The sequence below is a fragment of the Lactuca saligna genome, chromosome 5, assembly GCF_052625555.1.
Source record: "Lactuca saligna cultivar CGN05327 chromosome 5, ASM5262555v1, whole genome shotgun sequence".
Lineage (NCBI taxonomy): Eukaryota > Viridiplantae > Streptophyta > Magnoliopsida > Asterales > Asteraceae > Lactuca > Lactuca saligna.
The window spans coordinates 55292709-55310397 of record NC_136421.1 but is presented as its reverse complement, the minus strand read 5'-3'; the positions used below and the strand labels follow the sequence as shown (position 1 = coordinate 55310397).

Below are 17689 nucleotides of genomic sequence, written 5' to 3'. Positions count from 1 at the left end.
AGTAGAATGACTTATCATACTCCTTACCATATCCTTAAGAGTTCTGTTGCGTCTTTCAGATACACCATTCATGCTAGGCGAACCTGGCATTGTGTATTGAGGGACGATTCCACATTCCTCTAGGAATTTAGCAAAAGGTCCTGGACGTTGTTCACCTGATCCATCATATCTACCATAGTACTCACCACCACGGTCAGATCTAACACATTTAATCTTTTTATTAAGTTGGTTCTCAACTTCAAGTTTAAAAGATTTAAACACTTCCAGTGACTGAGATTTTTCATGAGTAAGATATAGATACCCATAACGTGAGTAATCGTCTATGAATGATATAAAATATAGTTGACCATTCCAAGAAGCCGAAGGGAATGGTCCACAAATATCTGTATGTATCAATTCTAAGACATCTGAAGACCTAGTGGCATCTAATCTTTTGGTTTTTGTCTGTTTTCCCTTGATGCATTCAACACAAATTTTCAAATCTGTGAAGTTGAGGTTACTTAACACTCCATCTGACACAAGCCTATCCATTCTCATTTTTGAGACATGGCCTAAGCGTTTGTGCCATAATGTTGCTGAATTTTCATTATTTAATTTTCGCTTAATACCACGTGAATCCACGTGCAAGGTTTCATTATATGAAGTAACAATATCAAGCATATATAACTTATCACAATACGTTAGAGAACAAGTACCGATAACATTTGAATTTAAAGACAAACTAAATTCACCATTTCCAAAAGAACAATAATAACCAGATTTATCCAATTTAGAAACAGAAACCAAATTGCGTCTAAAAGACGGTACAATGCAAGTGTCTTGAAAATCCAAATAAAAACCAGTATCTAGTAATAAACGAAATGTGCCAACTGCTTTGACTTCTACCTGCTTGCCATCACCCACATAGATATATCTTTCAACATCATTTGGTTTTCGGTAGTTCAGGCAACCCTTCATAGAAACACTTACGTAAGTAGTAGCACCAGAATCTATCCACCAAGTATTTCTAGGTACAGAAACTAAATTAACCTCAGAACAGACCAAAGCACAGATTATACCTTTCTTAACTCGCCAAGCGTGGTATTTTGGACAATCCGGCTTCAAGTGACCAGGCTCTTGACAAAAGAAGCATTTAGGAGGTCCCGATTCCTTTTTCTTTTGATCATTGCCTAAATGTTCTTTCTTTTGCATTGGTCCCTTATTAGCAGCTTCTTTTCTATTTCTTTTGCCCTTACCTTTAGAAGTACTAGCAAAATGAGCACTTTCAGTTGTTTCCTGCTTCATCCTTTCTTCTTCTTGCACACAAAAGGAAATGAGCTCATTAAGAGTCAATTTGTCCCTTTGGCAGTTGTAACTGACCTTGAACTGGTTAAATTGTGCAGGAAGAGAAAGAAATACCAAATGAATTAGAAAATCATCAGAAATTTCTAATTTCAATGCCTTAAGTTTTAAAGCAAGATGAGACATCTCCATGATGTGCTCCCTTATGTTTCCTTTGCCTTTATACTTCATTGAAATCAACTTTTGCAAAAAAGTACTTGTTTCAACCTTATCATTTTTTGCAAAACGTTGTTCAATTTCAGCAAGAAAATCTTTAGCATTAATAGACTGCTCGTTTGCACCTCTAAAGGCTTCTGGAACGCCGCGCTTAATGATCATTAGACTCATGCGATTTGAGCGATCCCATTTTTCAGCATCCCTTTTATTCTCCACTGAACTTGTGGCAGTAAGGATGGGTTGCTCAATCCGAAGTGCAAGGTCAAGATCCATGCAGCCGAGAACTAACATAATGTTCTCTTTCCATTCCTTGAAGTTAGTCCCATTGAGAACTGGAATGTGATTCAAGTTGGAAGATATTATACCACAATTAGTATTTGCTGTATTTCAGAACAAAATATTAATTAGTTTTTATGCTCATTAAACCATAATTATAATCAATAAATTCAAATTATGACATCACAAGGTATCAACACAACATTAATATCAAGTCTTTGAACAACAATATTAACTTTTAAGAGATATCTTGTTTAAGTAGTAAAAATATTGACAATAAAACATGTTAATCAATAAGTCCCTCTTTGGATTGACTAATTAATTACATGAAACCCAAAAATTATCATATATTTACCACTATATATATGTATGTTTATCCAACCAAATATTAACCTACCTTTGGGTCGATTAATATCCGTATTGACAAACACATAAACCATAAAATTTTAATAATAATATTTGACAATAATTCATCCCGTTTAACAAGCCTCTCTTTGGATTGACTTGTTAACGACATGTAACCAAAAAATAATTGTCGTATATTCATTATCATATTTATTTTTATTCGTCAAAATATCAACCTACCTTTGGGTCGATTGATATCCGCAATAATAAACACATAAACCGTAATATTTAGATTCTTAGAAAATTAATTTTCACAAAAAAACATCACTTTGCACTTTGCGTCAATAAATTTGCCAAGAAAATAAATAATGTCAATTTATTGACGACCAAAATAATTTCATAAAAAAAAAACAACTGATAATAAATTCAAATATCATTAACAGTGCTTATCGAATAAAAATGTAGCTCTTTAATTAAATTGCATGCACACTAACGTAGTTAAATTGCAGACATGCTAACAACAGTAAACATTATCACATAAAAAAAAACTGCTTCGTTAAATCATATACACGGCAAAGTCAAATAATAATTAAAGCTTAGAGAATATATGTGCATTATATGTGCAGATCAAAACCAAAGATAATATAAACACAAAGGCTAAAGACATTTATTTATTTTAACAAAGTGCATGTATATGTGGTCTCCAAAACAACTTACGACTTCAAGACAAATTACAATCCACAAATATTTGCATGTTAATTTAAAGTTGTATTGGCACAAATAATACTTATTAATTTTATCTAATATGTACATAAGCAAAAATATCAATAGCCATTCACAAAAGACAAAAAATATATATATAAAACATAATACATAGCATTGGCATGACAAACTTTAATAGTCACTATCAAACTTATTAGTTAAACATTTGTTTGGACAATTGTAAATCAGTAACAAAACAGTAAAGATACAGTGCCTTTAATATCAATAATCGTATAATATTTAAAGTTTTGCTTTTCTTTTGGAGCAAGAAGCAATCTCAGTACAAATATATATATATATATATATATATATATATATATATATATATATATATATATATATATATATATATATATATATATATATATATATATATATATATATATTACATCCTTCGTTATTCATCGACAGTCAAAAAAAACAAGCATCTGATGAAATAAATAGTTCTAGACGTAACGAAGAACAGGTATGTTTCAAATATAATGTTAGAGATCTTAAACCAACAGAAAATTTCAATTATCAAATTCGAGAAGGCTCTGATACCAATTGTAAGAAATTTTTTATTAACTTTCTCTATATATGCGGAAGCTTTCAAGACCAGATCTTAAACTCTCGAATCTGGATAAAAGAAAATACGTGAAGGAGATTGTGTACCTGCTTCCATTGAAGATTTTGGATCTGAAGAACAAGCTTGGTTTTCCAGTTGATCTCAAGACAACTCTAAGAACCCTTAGCACTCAAGGAAAACGAATTTGTGAATTAATCTCATCCTTTTTGATTTGCTCCTCATCACATATATTTATAGATGGAGATAAACCCTAATGTGAAAGATGGAAGGGATCTTGAGTCAAACCGGGAACTCAAGCCACAAATGGTAAGTGAATATTGGTCCATCAACAATCTTATATACTTGCCATAATATTTGGATTTAAATGATAACAATATATATGTTCATTTACAGAATGGTCCCATGATTTTCTAACATCCGATTCTTTCAAATCCTAAGGCTTGAAGATGAATCATGAAAATTATCTCCATTTTCATCAATTAGGGTTTAATTTCTAAAATTCATAAGATATCAAATCGATGATTTCTAAAATAATTCTCCAATCATGTTCCTAATGGGCAAAAAACGGCTTAATTCCTCAACAACAGAAAATAACCAACATCCGATTCTTCCAAATCCTAAGGCTTGAAGATGAATCATGAAAATTATCTCCACTTTCAGCAATTAGGTTTTAATTTCTAATTCATAAGATATCAAATCAATCTCTTCCTGTCTCTTATACGCACAAAGTAAGACAACTTTTTCTCTCTCATTCTGAATTTCTACAAAAATAGAATTGTCTCCAATTTCATCAACCAGGGTTTAATTTGTGATTCATAACATATGAAATGCGTTCTCTTCCTCTCTCGTATACTCAAACATTGAGTCGATTTTTTCTGACTCTTTCTGAAATTGTGCAAAAATAGTGTTTCTCTGTTACCTTAATGGCCAAATCTGCAGACACAATATTTCATGAATTTAAAGAAGGATAAAGTACAAGTAAACGTTAATATATTTAAGTTCAGAACTTCTTACTAGAAAAAATTCTTGGCCATGAATTGAGAACCTATAAGCATCCATGAAGGGTAATTTGGGTAATTTTTCAATATTGTGATAGTGTCATCGAGTTATTAATATTTCCACTTGATAGTTTTTCTTAATAGCAACAAACAAACATTGAAAGCCAAGTACAATGTCTGATAGAAATAAACGAATGTACAATATTTACACCTTTAATCTAACATCTTCATTTACTTTGATAATCATAATTGACACTTGACAGAAAAATGTTTTAATACAAACAAGCACGAGGTGACCTTACTAAAATTTTACCAATGAAAACATATATGGGTGGTAATGAACAATTGATGTTCGAACAATTAAAGTATAAGTCAGAAGCTAAATAAAAAAATTTCTTTTGATAAAAAGTAATTAAATATGGAAAATTAAGAAAGAAGGAACTGTAATATGTAATTTCCTTTAAACTGTTAAACACCTAAGTAGTAAAAAATCAAATTGTTCCAAATAATATTTTTGAATGATCGGATGAAACCCACTTCTTATTTTCTTCAAATTGTTGTGTATAAAACCATGGACGGAGGTATAATTGGTATTTGCTTTTTGAAAGTAATCTATTATACTAATGGTATCCAAGGTCAGGGGTATAATTGGTATTTTTTTTTTTTTTTTTATAATAATCTGATATACTAATGGTATATATACAAAACAAACAAATATCAGATTCATCCACGATCAGGGGTATAATTGGTATTTATATATATTTATTAATTTTTAAACTGAATGATCAGGTATGAGGTGCAAATGCCAAAAATAATAGAAAATTCATTCACCTTGATATCTAATGCTGGTTTTTGAATGGCTATTCTTAGTTTACGTAACTGCTTGATTTTTTTTTGTTTATATTTTACTAAAATAAACAAGTTGTAGACTAATTATATTTTAAATAAACTTTTTTGGAATTTAGTTAATATGATATATTTGGGCTTTAATTAATACGGCAAAAATAAATGTCCTTCTACTTGAATTCACAAGATATTTCTATTTAAAATATTCAAACATTTAAAAAGTTACATATATTGGATAGTTTTTTTTTTTTTTTTTTTTTTTTTTTTTTTTTTTTTTTTTTTTACGGCCAAATTTTATTTACTTAAGTTTATTAATTACAGTTTGTGTTACAATTGATCCAATACTCTAAGCTGAGATATCCTTCATGTTGATGAGTCATGGATTAATATAAACATTTATTTTTCCAAATAGCCAGAGTGAAAAAAAGTAGCCAAAATGGAAACATTTATCATATATTTAGCACCATTTAAACCATTCCCTTTACGTAACAATAATAATTGAATGAATTTAACATTTTAAAAAATGGCAGCAAAAAAATAGCAACTAATGTACCTTTCCTTCTTCGTTTCAGAAACCTTGCGTCCACCGTCTTTTCCTCCAAGCACTTACAATTTGGACTCAAACAATTCCAACTCATAAGGTATGCCAATTGTAAACTCTTTCTCGCTCTCATATCGTAGCAACTTTCTCCAATCTTTATGAACATGTGCAAATACCCACCACCATCGTATTAACTCATTCTTTCTTAGTTTCCAAAATTTGTGTTTGACGTTTCGGCCACCATCGATTATCCTGTTTTACTTTGTAATTACATCATACTCTTTCCCTATAATATTTCACTATAATAAATATGTTACATAAATGGCCCTTATAGCAATAATCTATTACAAAAATGGTCATTTCTAAATTATCTGTCGTCTATCTTTTCAACTTTTTTTTAAATATAGTTACATGGTATCATTGACTTGATCTTTATGCCAACAAAAGTAAGATTTAATCTTTCATATTACCCTTTTAATACGAACTTTGCATTCTCTTGCCAAAAATGTTGTTCACCATATTTCAGAAATGAGAAGACTTACAGATCTCATCGGATTATTTCAAAAACGAGAAGAGTTACAAATCTCATTAGCCCTCATCTTCATAATTTGCAACACAAATATAAAACATTATCTTATGTAACGTTAACGACACTATCAAATACACTACTCATATAACTGTTCTGCTTAGAGAAAGTAGTTATCATATTTTTAATAACAATAATAAAAGAATGCATTTACCATTTACGAAACAGGGGTAAAAAAACAACTAACGTGACCCGTGGTTAACCACGGGTTCACACACTAGTTTGTATTAATGAAGCCCTATTTTACAAGTGTGAAGATATATTTTTATACGAAAATCATTGTGTTACATTGTATCAAAGCGAAAAATCTTAATATAGTCATCCCCAACACTTCCCTTTATCTTCTTTATATTCTTGTTGACCTACTTATTGTCAATTCTCCTCTCTCCTCTTTCTCCATGGCTAGCAACGCAAATGACAAAGAAATACTTCTCCTGGACACATCCAATGACATAACTAACATCAAGGATTATGCAATATGCATGTCCCTCTTGTGTTTTTATCTTAAATAGCTCAACTATAATTCTTGAAGAGAACTAATTTTTTAGACATTATGTACCGTGCTTGGTGTTCATGATCACACTCACAAATATGGCTGTAAACGAACCAAACGAACACGAACAAGGTCTTGTTCATGTTTGTTCGTTTAAGTTAGCCAAATAACAAACGAACACGAACGGATAAACGAACGAGATTTTCTTGTTCATGTTCGTTCGTTTAACAAATTACTTTGTTAAACGAATTATATATTTATAGTTATAATATTTATATATTTATAAGCATTTTAATTAGACGTTCATTGCATAATAATGTTAACTAATTTAAACATATATTGACAATCAATATACCGTTTTTTCTATTGCATTAAATATTAACAACTATTTCATTTATTCAAATAAAGTTATGTAATATAATTTATAAAATGTTAAATGTTATATAGATTTAATTTTAGTATATCATCAATGGAGATTCTTTTCTAAATTATAATTGGTTTATTTTAAATTGATTATAAATATAAATGCTAGCTTTTATGTTTGTTCTTATTTATTTAGTGTTCGTAAAAATTTTGCATTAGTTTTGACGCAACTTTGAATAATTTTAGTATATTAATTTAATTTGATATATCTGTCAATTATATGAAATATCAAATAATCACATTTCATTACTATTGTGATAATTTAGTTTATATATTGTATTTTCAGTAATCTTAACGCTCTTATTTTTTCTAATAACCGTAACGCTTTTACTAAATGTACTATTTACAAATCTCCTAATATCTTATAATTTTAATCTTACTTTATAATTTTTCATAACTATGTTATTTTCAAGATTGACTGCTTTAATAGTGTTTTTTTTAGTCTATTCACTTTTTATATTTCATTGTACAACATTATCGTTTGTATGTATTCTGAAATTTCACTTTCAAAATGTTTAATGTTTACACCTTGATATTAATTTTTTTAATAAACTCATGTAATAATTATGGAATATATATCTCATTTTAATTAACATTCACTTCCTTTATTATATCAAATTCCTCATTAAATGGATATACTTTTGGAAAATAATAATTATAATAGGGCAGCATTATCTAAAACGTAAATGTTTGATATACTTTTGGAGAAAAAAAAATCTGGATCATTAAAAAAATTATATAAAGAAAATACAAATTTAAATTTGTTGAAATTATGGATGAAATTACTGACGAAAATTTATTTTGGAAGGAGTTATATTCTGTAAGGTATAATAATATTACAAAATTTGAAATATCTATATTTGTTGTGTAAATTAATAAATTTTATTGTTACTATACGAAGATAAAAAAGTAGGTTGATATGATATATAAAAACATAATAATTTCAATGATATTTTAAAATCATGCCAAAATTAACCGGATTCTTATGACATAAAAATTAAAAAAAAAATCATAATCATCTCTAATATATAAAAGTAAAATTTTCGTAATTAATGTCACTTCCCAGGATAGTTAATTTTTGTTTTGTTAAAGGTACCTAATACCTTTTCATGTTTATTTGAAAAGTTTCAGAAAAGTAGTTAACTGATTTCATGTAATTTGTGACAAAGAAAATCGAAATATATGAATACATACATTTGATATAGGAGCAAAAAATGATCGAAAAAAATATAAAAAACGAAAGAAGGTACTGACCTTCTAACACACAAGAGCGAATGTTGATAGCAGAAAATGATGATGGAAGTTATAAGCAATATTAACGATGTTGTATGAGAATGTTTGAAGAAAAGAAACGATTGAAAATAAATGTGAGTCGCGGATTCAATGATGAATCGTATATGTATGTGATGATTTGAATATGATTTTTCGGTATAAATGATTTCCTAATAAAAAAAGATTTTATATTACTGGTTTACTAATATAAATGGATTTATATTAATGGTTGATATTAAGGCCTTATTTGAAATGATTTGTTAGTAATATATTTTTAAAATTGATCATATTAAAATCTTCATAACTGAAAATTCAAGATGTAAAATATGGTAAGTTTTTATTGGAATTAAATACATTCCATTTCAACGAATGTAAGTTATTGATTGATGATTGAAAATCATTTATTGGAATTAAATACATTCCATATGGGGAAGATGATGTCAGCAATTTGATCTAAGGGTGGAAAAAATAAGATTGAAATACAATCAATGGTCCAGATTATTTAAGATGATGTCATAAAGTTTATCTTTTAGTAATATTTAAGATTACTAAAAAATTAAAAGACAAGTGCGCAATTTATAAATTAAGGAACACATAAACTGCAATAATCACAACAAATTATAAGACCAAACACAAAGACTAAAATAAATCATATCAAGATAGCAAACAAACCATTAACAAATTCATAAGCAAAATTATTTTTTCTTCGGTTGCTTTTGGATTGCATGTTTTGAAAATGATTACTATATATGATTTGAAAATTCCATATTAGATAATGAAAAGTGAAATCAGGTAGGTAATTATCCCTAATCTAATAAATAAGAGCAATTTTGCCAAGTGGCATTCTATTAGCCCCTCCCAATAGATTTATCCCGCCAAAAACATCTAAGTGAATTTCCGATATTACCCTCTTCTTCCTTTCTGCCCAAGCCCTACTATTTAGTTTCCTCCTCTCCACGCTCAAATCAAATTCAAAGTTCAAATTGAAATCCCTGTAATCAACAATAAATCATTCGCGAAATCAATTTATTACTTCCTTTTTTTTTAGCTCCCTGTTTCTATCTGTAACAAAGAGGATTCGAATCAGTTTTGCTTATGCAATTTTACATGGAATGTGATTAGGTTTTCAAAAATCTCTCTCTTTCAACAAAACTTTTCGTCGGTCATCTTCACCACCACCATCTCCCCTCCATCATTCTTTTAGTGGGGTTTCTTATTTTACCTCTCTCGCTCAAGAATTCTCCTTCGGAATGAGGCAAGAGTTTGATCGTTCGTTGTTAGTAAGTTTTGATTTCTAGGGTTCTTCCCTTATACTTATCGTTGGATCCATCTCATCAAGCTTCCATTGATCAAGTAACTTCCTGTAAAATTTAAATTCATCTTTTTCTTGAATTGCATGTAGTCTATTTGTTCCTTATTAAGTTCAAAAGAAATCGATTAATCTGGTGTGGTTTTCGTGTTAGAAATGTTGCGAATCAAGGGGTTAATATCGATGCTTGCAAAACCCAAAATTTCTTATTAGGATTTTTAACCTTTTCGTTAATCAGTTAATGCATGTTCTTCTAGATCGGAATAAAAACAAACGAAAACTAAATTATTCAATTTTGTTACTTGTGCGAAATCCATCGCATCTAACTTACACAATGTTACTTTTATATATGTCTCTGAAGCTAATCTGATTATATATATATATATATATATATATATATATATATGTGTGTGTGTGTGTGTGTGTGTGTGTCTTTGAAGCTAATCTGATTATAGGACATGCATATGCATAATAAAGTTACTGGTAGTTTCAATCGATCAATTGCATGATTTTTGTTTCTTTCATACTAATTAGTAATCCCACTAACTTAACAGAATGCTTATCTAACTATGTTCAGTTGAAATGTCAGCATGCCTTTAGCATAATAAGTTAATGAATTCTGATACATTTCACCTTTGTTGCTATTAATTATGACTTTTGTGGTGGCAGATTCAATTTTGTGTAGAGAATCTCATCATTCTTGCAATGGCTGGAACAACTCGCCGATCAAAAGTCAAGGTTTTGACTTTTGACTGGATCTATACTCTATATCAGCTACAACTAATTTCTGTAAACCAAAGTGATCGTAATGATGATTTTGATTTGATGTCAGGATATGAGTGTAGAGGTTGTAGACATCAACCCTTATAGCAGGCTCATGGCACTGCAGCGGATGGGTATTGTGGACAATTACGAAAGAATATGGGATTTTTCAGTTGCCATAGCTGTTTGTACTGACTCCATCTTTTCAATTCATCATTCTTTAGACTAAACTACCCTTCCATTAGAATCTTAATATTTCATACTTCATTTGGTTACATATTTCAATATTGTTCTTTGTATAGGGTATTGGTGGGGTAGGGAGTGTTGTTGTTGAAATGCTTACAAGATATTGTATAGGTCGTCTTTTGTTGCATGATTATGAAACTGTGGAGTTAGCCAACATGAATATGTTACTTTTCCTCCCTGAATAGGTGTGGATGCGATTATAATAATTTATCATAACATTGTTAGGGTTGTAAAGTACTATTGTATATAAGTTGTAACATGTATATTTTTCAGGTTACTAAGACTGATGCTGCTATCCAAACTTTATCAGAAATAAATATGGATGTTGTTCTTGAGGTAATATTTGAACAAAACTAATAAGATCATATATATATATATTTTTTGTAAGTTGTGACTTACTTTCACTGTCTAATTTGTTTAATATTGTTAGAGTTTTTCTATTCCTTTCAATTATTCTCTTAAAATAAGCAAGAATTCATCAAGAATTATTATAATTAAGAATGCATAAAATCAGGGACAAATGTAAATATATTTGATGTTGCATCGCAGGAAATCAATAACAAATCATATTCAAAATTGAAGGCGGTACGCAGTGGATTAATACCGTTTTCTTCCTTTCTCTTTGTGGTTTCTACAAAAAAGCAGTTTAATTGATTTCTATGTTGGTCTTTTGGTATTATATTGTATTGATGAAAACTTTTTGTTGAGTAGAACCCTGAAGGATGCCAAGAAGAGATCCCATGGTAATGAAAATTATGATCCCAGAACTCTATACTTGCCTCTTGACTTTTTAGAGAGTTTATTAGGTGGCCAGGTAATTGGTCCTTTTTGGTAACAAGTGATTAAATTGTATTACAATCTGCAAGTAATTGAAACGGTATGTTTTTGTTAAATATAGAGACAATGGTGGAAGTTCAAGTCGCAACATATGGATAAGGTTCTATTTTTTAAGGTAAGTCATCTATCTAATATGGTCATAAGATCTGCAATTATCAAATATTTTTCTATAGAATGCGCTTTTCTTAGTTCTAACTCCGTGTTACTAATCAGATGGGAAAATTTTACGAGCCACTCAAAATAATTGCACATGTTGGAGCAAAAGAATGTGAATAGTCTCGAGATGGTTTTGGTGTTTTTGAAGGATAAGGGTATTTTGGTCATAAAGTAAAAATACATGAAAAAAGAATTTAATATTCATGATATTTCTCAAATTGGGGATTTATTTGAATAAAGTGATATTAAAACTTGAATTTTTGATAGTCAATGGCCAAAAGATAGAAGAATTTGGTTTGAAATGGTAAGCGTAATAGCATTATACTTTATATTATGATTTTTAGAAGTGGACATTTTATTTTTAAGTGACATAATTTTGTATGTATTCAAACTAGAATTATTTAGGAATATATTTTTTTTGAAATTCAAGTTAGCTTTGACACTTTTAGGACGGAAAGGGGCATTTGGCTCTCCTGGTACCTCATGTTCAAAAATCAAAATTGATTATAATGATTTTATATATCTTTGGTATTTTCTGTATGTTTGAACTTAAATAGTCATTTTTTTAGTTTTTTTTAGTAAAGTTTTCTTTTGATCTCAGTTTCAACAAAACTTTTCTCTTGATCTCAGTTTCAGTACAATTTTAATTAGAAATCATAGATGAAAGCTGATAATTTTTTTTAAGAATAAATATGATTGAAAAATAAAATTTATTTTACCCGTGGTTTTCACGGGTTTTACACCTAGTATATTAATATCAATAAACAGTTTTCCAATGAACTTCTTATTTGTCTACAGATCTGATTATCAACATAATCATCTCGTTGCATCATTTTAGTAAAGTGATGACAATATCATTGCTAGCCTAAAATAACAAAAGATTCAACTAAGTATATGGTGGTTGTCGAGGCCAACACAAATAATAACCCTAAATGTTACACACTAAAATAGTGTATAGTGGTAAAGGGATCGAATCCACGGAGATTGGTTCAATTTCTAACTCTATGAAAAATCTCTTTGTAAAAATACTTGTAAAATAACAATAAAAATAAAATGGGGGGTTTTGGTGTTTTGAATACTTGATGCTAACTAGAATTAACTATGATTTAAATAGACAATTGCAACAAAAATAAGAATTTGATGTAAAATCAATAAGGGAAAGATGGTTGACTTAAAGTTTTCTCACTTTGACTTTTGATGAACATATCATTAGAATTCAATGGTGCAATACTTGTTTTAAATCCTCACTTTGGCTATAGTAATCCAAGGAGCTTGAGATTACCTAGACTTTTCTTAATTGTTGAAATGGCTAGAGAAGCTCATAACAATTTCCTTAGTCAAAGTCACTAATTCCAAATAGCATGTAATTAGTGAAAGTCAACTAGCATTAAGAACCAAAAAGTCACCAAATCCAAGAGGGGTCAAATGCTTTCACCACCATGTTGGAGGAAATGTTTTTATGATTGTGTGAAGTAAAATCAACACAAAAATCATTTGTTGCTTGCTAATTTGAGGATCCTTTACTTAATCAAGAAATTAGCCAACTAATCACCACAAACACATTTAAACTCATGAACTAAAACATACAAGTAATGATAAGATGTTAAAACACAAAACATTTCCATAAAGATTCAAGAACATGTTCATGGATTCTTCAACATTCAACAAAAGTTCAAAGGATTAAACAAAAGTCAACCAAGATTAGTTTAGCCAAGCATGGCTAAACACAAAGAAACAAGGTTAGAGAAATTTGTACCAAACATTAAGCAAGAATCAAGAGGTAAAAATATGATGTTCTTCAAGGGTTCTTGGCCTTCAAAAGTCCCCAAAACTCCAGAGAGAATCTCCAAAAATCGGATGTGCAAGTGTATGCAAAAGATGGGCACCAACCTTCCTCAAATAGCCCAAAAGAAGGATTTCCGAAATTGCCCCTGCAGGGCCTTGCGCGACCCGCGTGCTGCTGCGCGGGTGGGTTGCGCGGGTGGCACCTGACATGGGCTCCTTTGAGATTTTGGGCCTCTAAAGCATATCCCACTAGCCCAGATCGAATCCAATCACCTCCTAGCCCATTTTCTTCAAGTTTTTCTTCATTTAAAGCCCAATTTGACCTCTCTAAATCCTCCAAAGCTCGTGAACTCGCCCGATTAATAATTTTCATACGCTTGAATGTTCCTCCGCATCTTTCAAATTTAAAGCTCAATTCTTCCAAGCCTTCAAGCAATTGACAAGTCCACCCCATGAATCACCTTCATAGCCATCAAGCATGAAATCTCCAATTCCCTTCAAGCCCAATCGCCTCGCAAGAGTGCCGCCCCGCTAGTTTCCAAGAAAATCTGCAATAATGCTCAAGAAACTAGAAAGTACCCCGAAATGGTCATAAAAAATAACAAAAGGGAAAATATGCATGAAAGTTAACTAAAATGCGAATGAAATGTACTAAAATAAACTATAAAAATAAGTAAATAAAATGAAGCTATCAAATCACCCCAAGCTTAAACCTTACTTGTCCTCAAGTAAGACAAGACTAAATGAACTTGGGATGAACTACCCTAGAAATAAAAAGAATGGATAGAACCACGGAACCTGTTCGACGTTAGTCAACATGGTCAGAATTGATTTCGTTGCTATCTCACAACTTTTTCATCCGATGACAATGGAACCATAAACCACAGCCAGGACAACTCCTTTAGGTGAGTAAGGAGGGATGAGCAGTCGCAGCCTCAATGGAACATGTATACAATGAAGAACATCTGTAGTAGGGAGAAAGCAACTGGATGGGCTCGGGTGGAGCTCTTCTTTAAGTGTACACTCTGATCTCACGTTTGCCGGTTTCTCTCATGTGTAACTAGGTTTAATCGCTCGGGCACCGTTGTAGGAATCAGTTCACTTAGTGTTGGCCCAAACCTCCTGTAGTATCCGACTCGACAGTCTCTCTAACATCACCAATTTGTGAGAAAGAAAAAGAAAAAAAAATAATAATAATAACAACTCGATCTATATACAATAAAACAGATCTATACAAATGAATATCAAACGTCGGGTGACCAAGATGTTGGAAAATTTGTTCAATAATTGAACCGGCCACCTATCTAAGATAGTTGCAACTGAAAATTTGCATGCTTCATTTTGTTTTTGTTTTTGTTTTGTTTTTTTTTTTTTTTTTTTTTGTAATTTGTAATGATAAAACCCTTTGACTCAAAATTTGGTTCCCAAAGGTGTGTAGGTGGAACCGAAAGGGTAATGATATAATCCGAATGGCCTAAGTGTGGAAATGACCATGTGTGGAGCATAAAGATGTAATGTAGGCTCCTTTTCAAACTTGTGGTTTTTCAAAGATAATGAAGATGTCCAAATGTGGACTAAAAGACTCTCTAAATTCTAAGAAAATCGCAAAAAGATATGGTGATGTAAAGAGACCGGATATGGATTCTACTCGGGGACAAGCACCAATGCTTCATCCTAACAGTTCAAACATGATCAAGTGTGATCCTCTCCGCGGTAGTGACCGCAAGGCTAAGAACACCCATTGCTATAGTATATCCTACAGTTGTTAGTATTGTATGCATAATTCTTCATGAAACTACCTGGCCATGATCACTTACCCCTTTAAGCTACCAGCATCTGATCCCAAGTATGAAATCCCAAACTGCAGCTAGTGGTCCCAATTTGATGGGTGAGATAGCAACAAGATCCTGGACCAATAATGATACAATAACTGTGAACCTGTTCCATGGCATCCAAGAGAGGTGAGAATAAACAGACAACAAAAATGCATGAATGCTAATGTCTTAAGCTAAATGTTATGCAAAAATAAAAAGTAGAAAAGAAGAAAATAAAATCTTTTTAAAATTTAATAAAAAAAAAAAAATGAATGCAAATTAACTTAAACTAATATGTTATGCAACCTAACTAAAAATGCATGAAAAAGAGTAAGAAAAAAAAGGGAAATGCCCCACCCCAAGCTTAAGAACAAGCATTGTCCTCAATGCTTAAGGAAAGGGCAGAAAGGACCTAGATCGGGGGGTCGGGCGGCGGGAAATGCCCGTGGAGATAGTGGTAGTCCCACATATCCTGGAGCTGGCTGGAAGTGTGGGAGGAGGACTGCTCCAATCGATCAACACGGCTTGCCACATCTAGGATGGCTCTCGAATTCTCTTGCGTTTGGGCGTCGATACGCTGCACCGTGGAGAACATTGTGGCAAATTGGTCAAAGAACGTGGGGGGGAAATATGGTGGGACTTCATGTCCCTCCTGTTGATGCGGCTGGTCAAAATGATGTGGAGGGGCCTGGAACTGATCGTGCTGAAACATCGGCTGTTGCATCGAGGGTTGGTCAAAATGGTCTTCAGCTTCGGGCATCTCGTCGTCCTCTTCGTCATCTTCTTCCTCTTGTTCCTCTGCGTCGTCACCCTCATCATCACCGAATTCTGGGAATACACCTGCTTGGGTCAATTGATCTGGAGGAAGCCAAGTGTCGGGGTCGCCTGTATCGAATGAAGAACCGATCCAACTTGGCAGGATGTAAACCGGGGCTTTGTCAGCGTCTAACCAACTGTACGTGCGGGTTCCCCGATCGAGCAACATCTCCATCCGGATGAGAGTGTCACAATCTAGCAGGAAGTTCGGTGGGGGTGTCGACAGGTATGTACTCGGGATCCGGGAAGTCTAGGCCGACGGCTCGACCTATGATCGTGATAAGTCCCCCGATGAAAATTTCCCCTGAGGAACGTTGGCGTATGGAGTCACATTTGTCTAAAAAGAAGCCTGAAAAACTGAGGGAGAGTGCATGCCTCATGCTTCGGAGGAAAAATAGCTCACATCTGTTGATTTGACCGGGCTCGAGACGCCCGAAGATACTCGTCGTAAGGACTCGGTGAGCAATTCGCCAACATGGGTGAACGATGTGCTTGGCTCGCTGTCGGCTTGGGTTGAAGGTTGGGAGACCGGAAATTTGCATCCAGAAGTTTGCATCAGGGCAACGCAGAAAATCTTGGTACTCTTGACTTTGGGGGCTGATGCGGAACGGATCGTCTATACCCATGATAGAATCAAGCTCTGCGTATGTGAGTCTATGATGTTCCCCTTTCAACTGGAATGTGAGGACTTCTGTGTCATCATCTCGTGCATAGGTGCTAAGAAATTCCATTGTGGGTTCCTCGTAAGTTCTGTCACAAAGTCGAAGAAAACCACGCCAACCGAGTTTTATGAACAAATGGTATACACCATCATGCACTCCAAGCTTTTTCATGGACTTTTTGTGGTAGAATTTTGTCGGCCGGATTGCGCGACCCCGAAGATTGGAGCGATAGGTTTTGATCTCAGCATTTGTAAGGGAAGGATCGCTTCCCTCTTCTCCTCTTTTTTTTCGTTTACCGGCTGCTTGGCGTGATGGACCGGCGGTATCTTTTTGAGGGTTAGGATCGATCGATGATCCATGGGTGCGTGTCCGAGCCGTGGTTTTGCCCATTTTCGAAACCTACAATATCAAAAACAACTTCACCAACGTAATCCCTCACCTCACCACTCTCAAATCAATGCAACTATCTTTAGACCGAACACGAAAAAAAAAAATCCAAGAAATAATGACACCCAACTTTTGACAATGTAAAATGGTTTCAACAACAACGCTCGGTTAATTTGGTAGTCCCGACAAAAATTCGGCAGCAATACGAGACAAAATGAGAAAATCCCAACCAAAGTTTAAACAATTTTTGAACAAATTTCCAAACAAATTAACCAATCTCAACCTTTCTCAAATCAATGTTTTCAAAT

At 32.4% G+C, this 17689-nt stretch overlaps 2 protein-coding genes and 1 long non-coding RNA gene across 3 annotated transcripts; 1 reads left to right on the top strand and 2 right to left on the bottom strand.

The window, feature by feature from the left end:
* Window positions 1-698: 698 nt before the first annotated feature.
* Window positions 699-1269, bottom strand: LOC144998493 (uncharacterized). The gene is made up of 2 exons (XR_013660348.1): window positions 1059-1269; window positions 699-951 (listed from the first exon to the last, which is right to left on the bottom strand). It is a non-coding gene; the product is annotated as an uncharacterized LOC144998493 (long non-coding RNA).
* Window positions 1270-1280: 11 nt separating this feature from the next.
* Window positions 1281-3544, bottom strand: LOC145045300 (uncharacterized). The gene is made up of 3 exons (XM_078993635.1): window positions 3535-3544; window positions 1360-1877; window positions 1281-1295 (listed from the first exon to the last, which is right to left on the bottom strand). Exons 1-3 carry the CDS (start codon window positions 3542-3544, stop codon window positions 1281-1283), a joined length of 543 nt encoding a protein of 180 aa, XP_078849761.1.
* A 141-nt stretch (window positions 3545-3685) lies between these two features.
* On the top strand, window positions 3686-12037 carry LOC145045299 (ubiquitin-like modifier-activating enzyme 5). The gene is made up of 9 exons (XM_078993634.1): window positions 3686-3754; window positions 10586-10654; window positions 10749-10862; window positions 10981-11064; window positions 11198-11260; window positions 11474-11529; window positions 11636-11738; window positions 11823-11876; window positions 11975-12037. Exons 1-9 carry the CDS (start codon window positions 3686-3688, stop codon window positions 12035-12037), a joined length of 675 nt encoding a protein of 224 aa, XP_078849760.1.
* The last annotated feature ends 5652 nt before the right edge of the window (window positions 12038-17689 follow it).

Bases quoted from the DNA above. Each gene is read 5' to 3' on its own strand.
- LOC145045299 (XM_078993634.1), top strand. From the start codon at position 3,686: ATGGAGATAAACCCTAATGTGAAAGATGGAAGGGATCTTGAGTCAAAC. The intron at 3,755-10,585 runs GTAAGTGAATAT...TTGTGGTGGCAG, and splicing joins GGGAACTCAAGCCACAAATG to ATTCAATTTTGTGTAGAGAA. The intron at 11,261-11,473 runs GTAATATTTGAA...GTTGCATCGCAG, and splicing joins ATATGGATGTTGTTCTTGAG to GAAATCAATAACAAATCATA.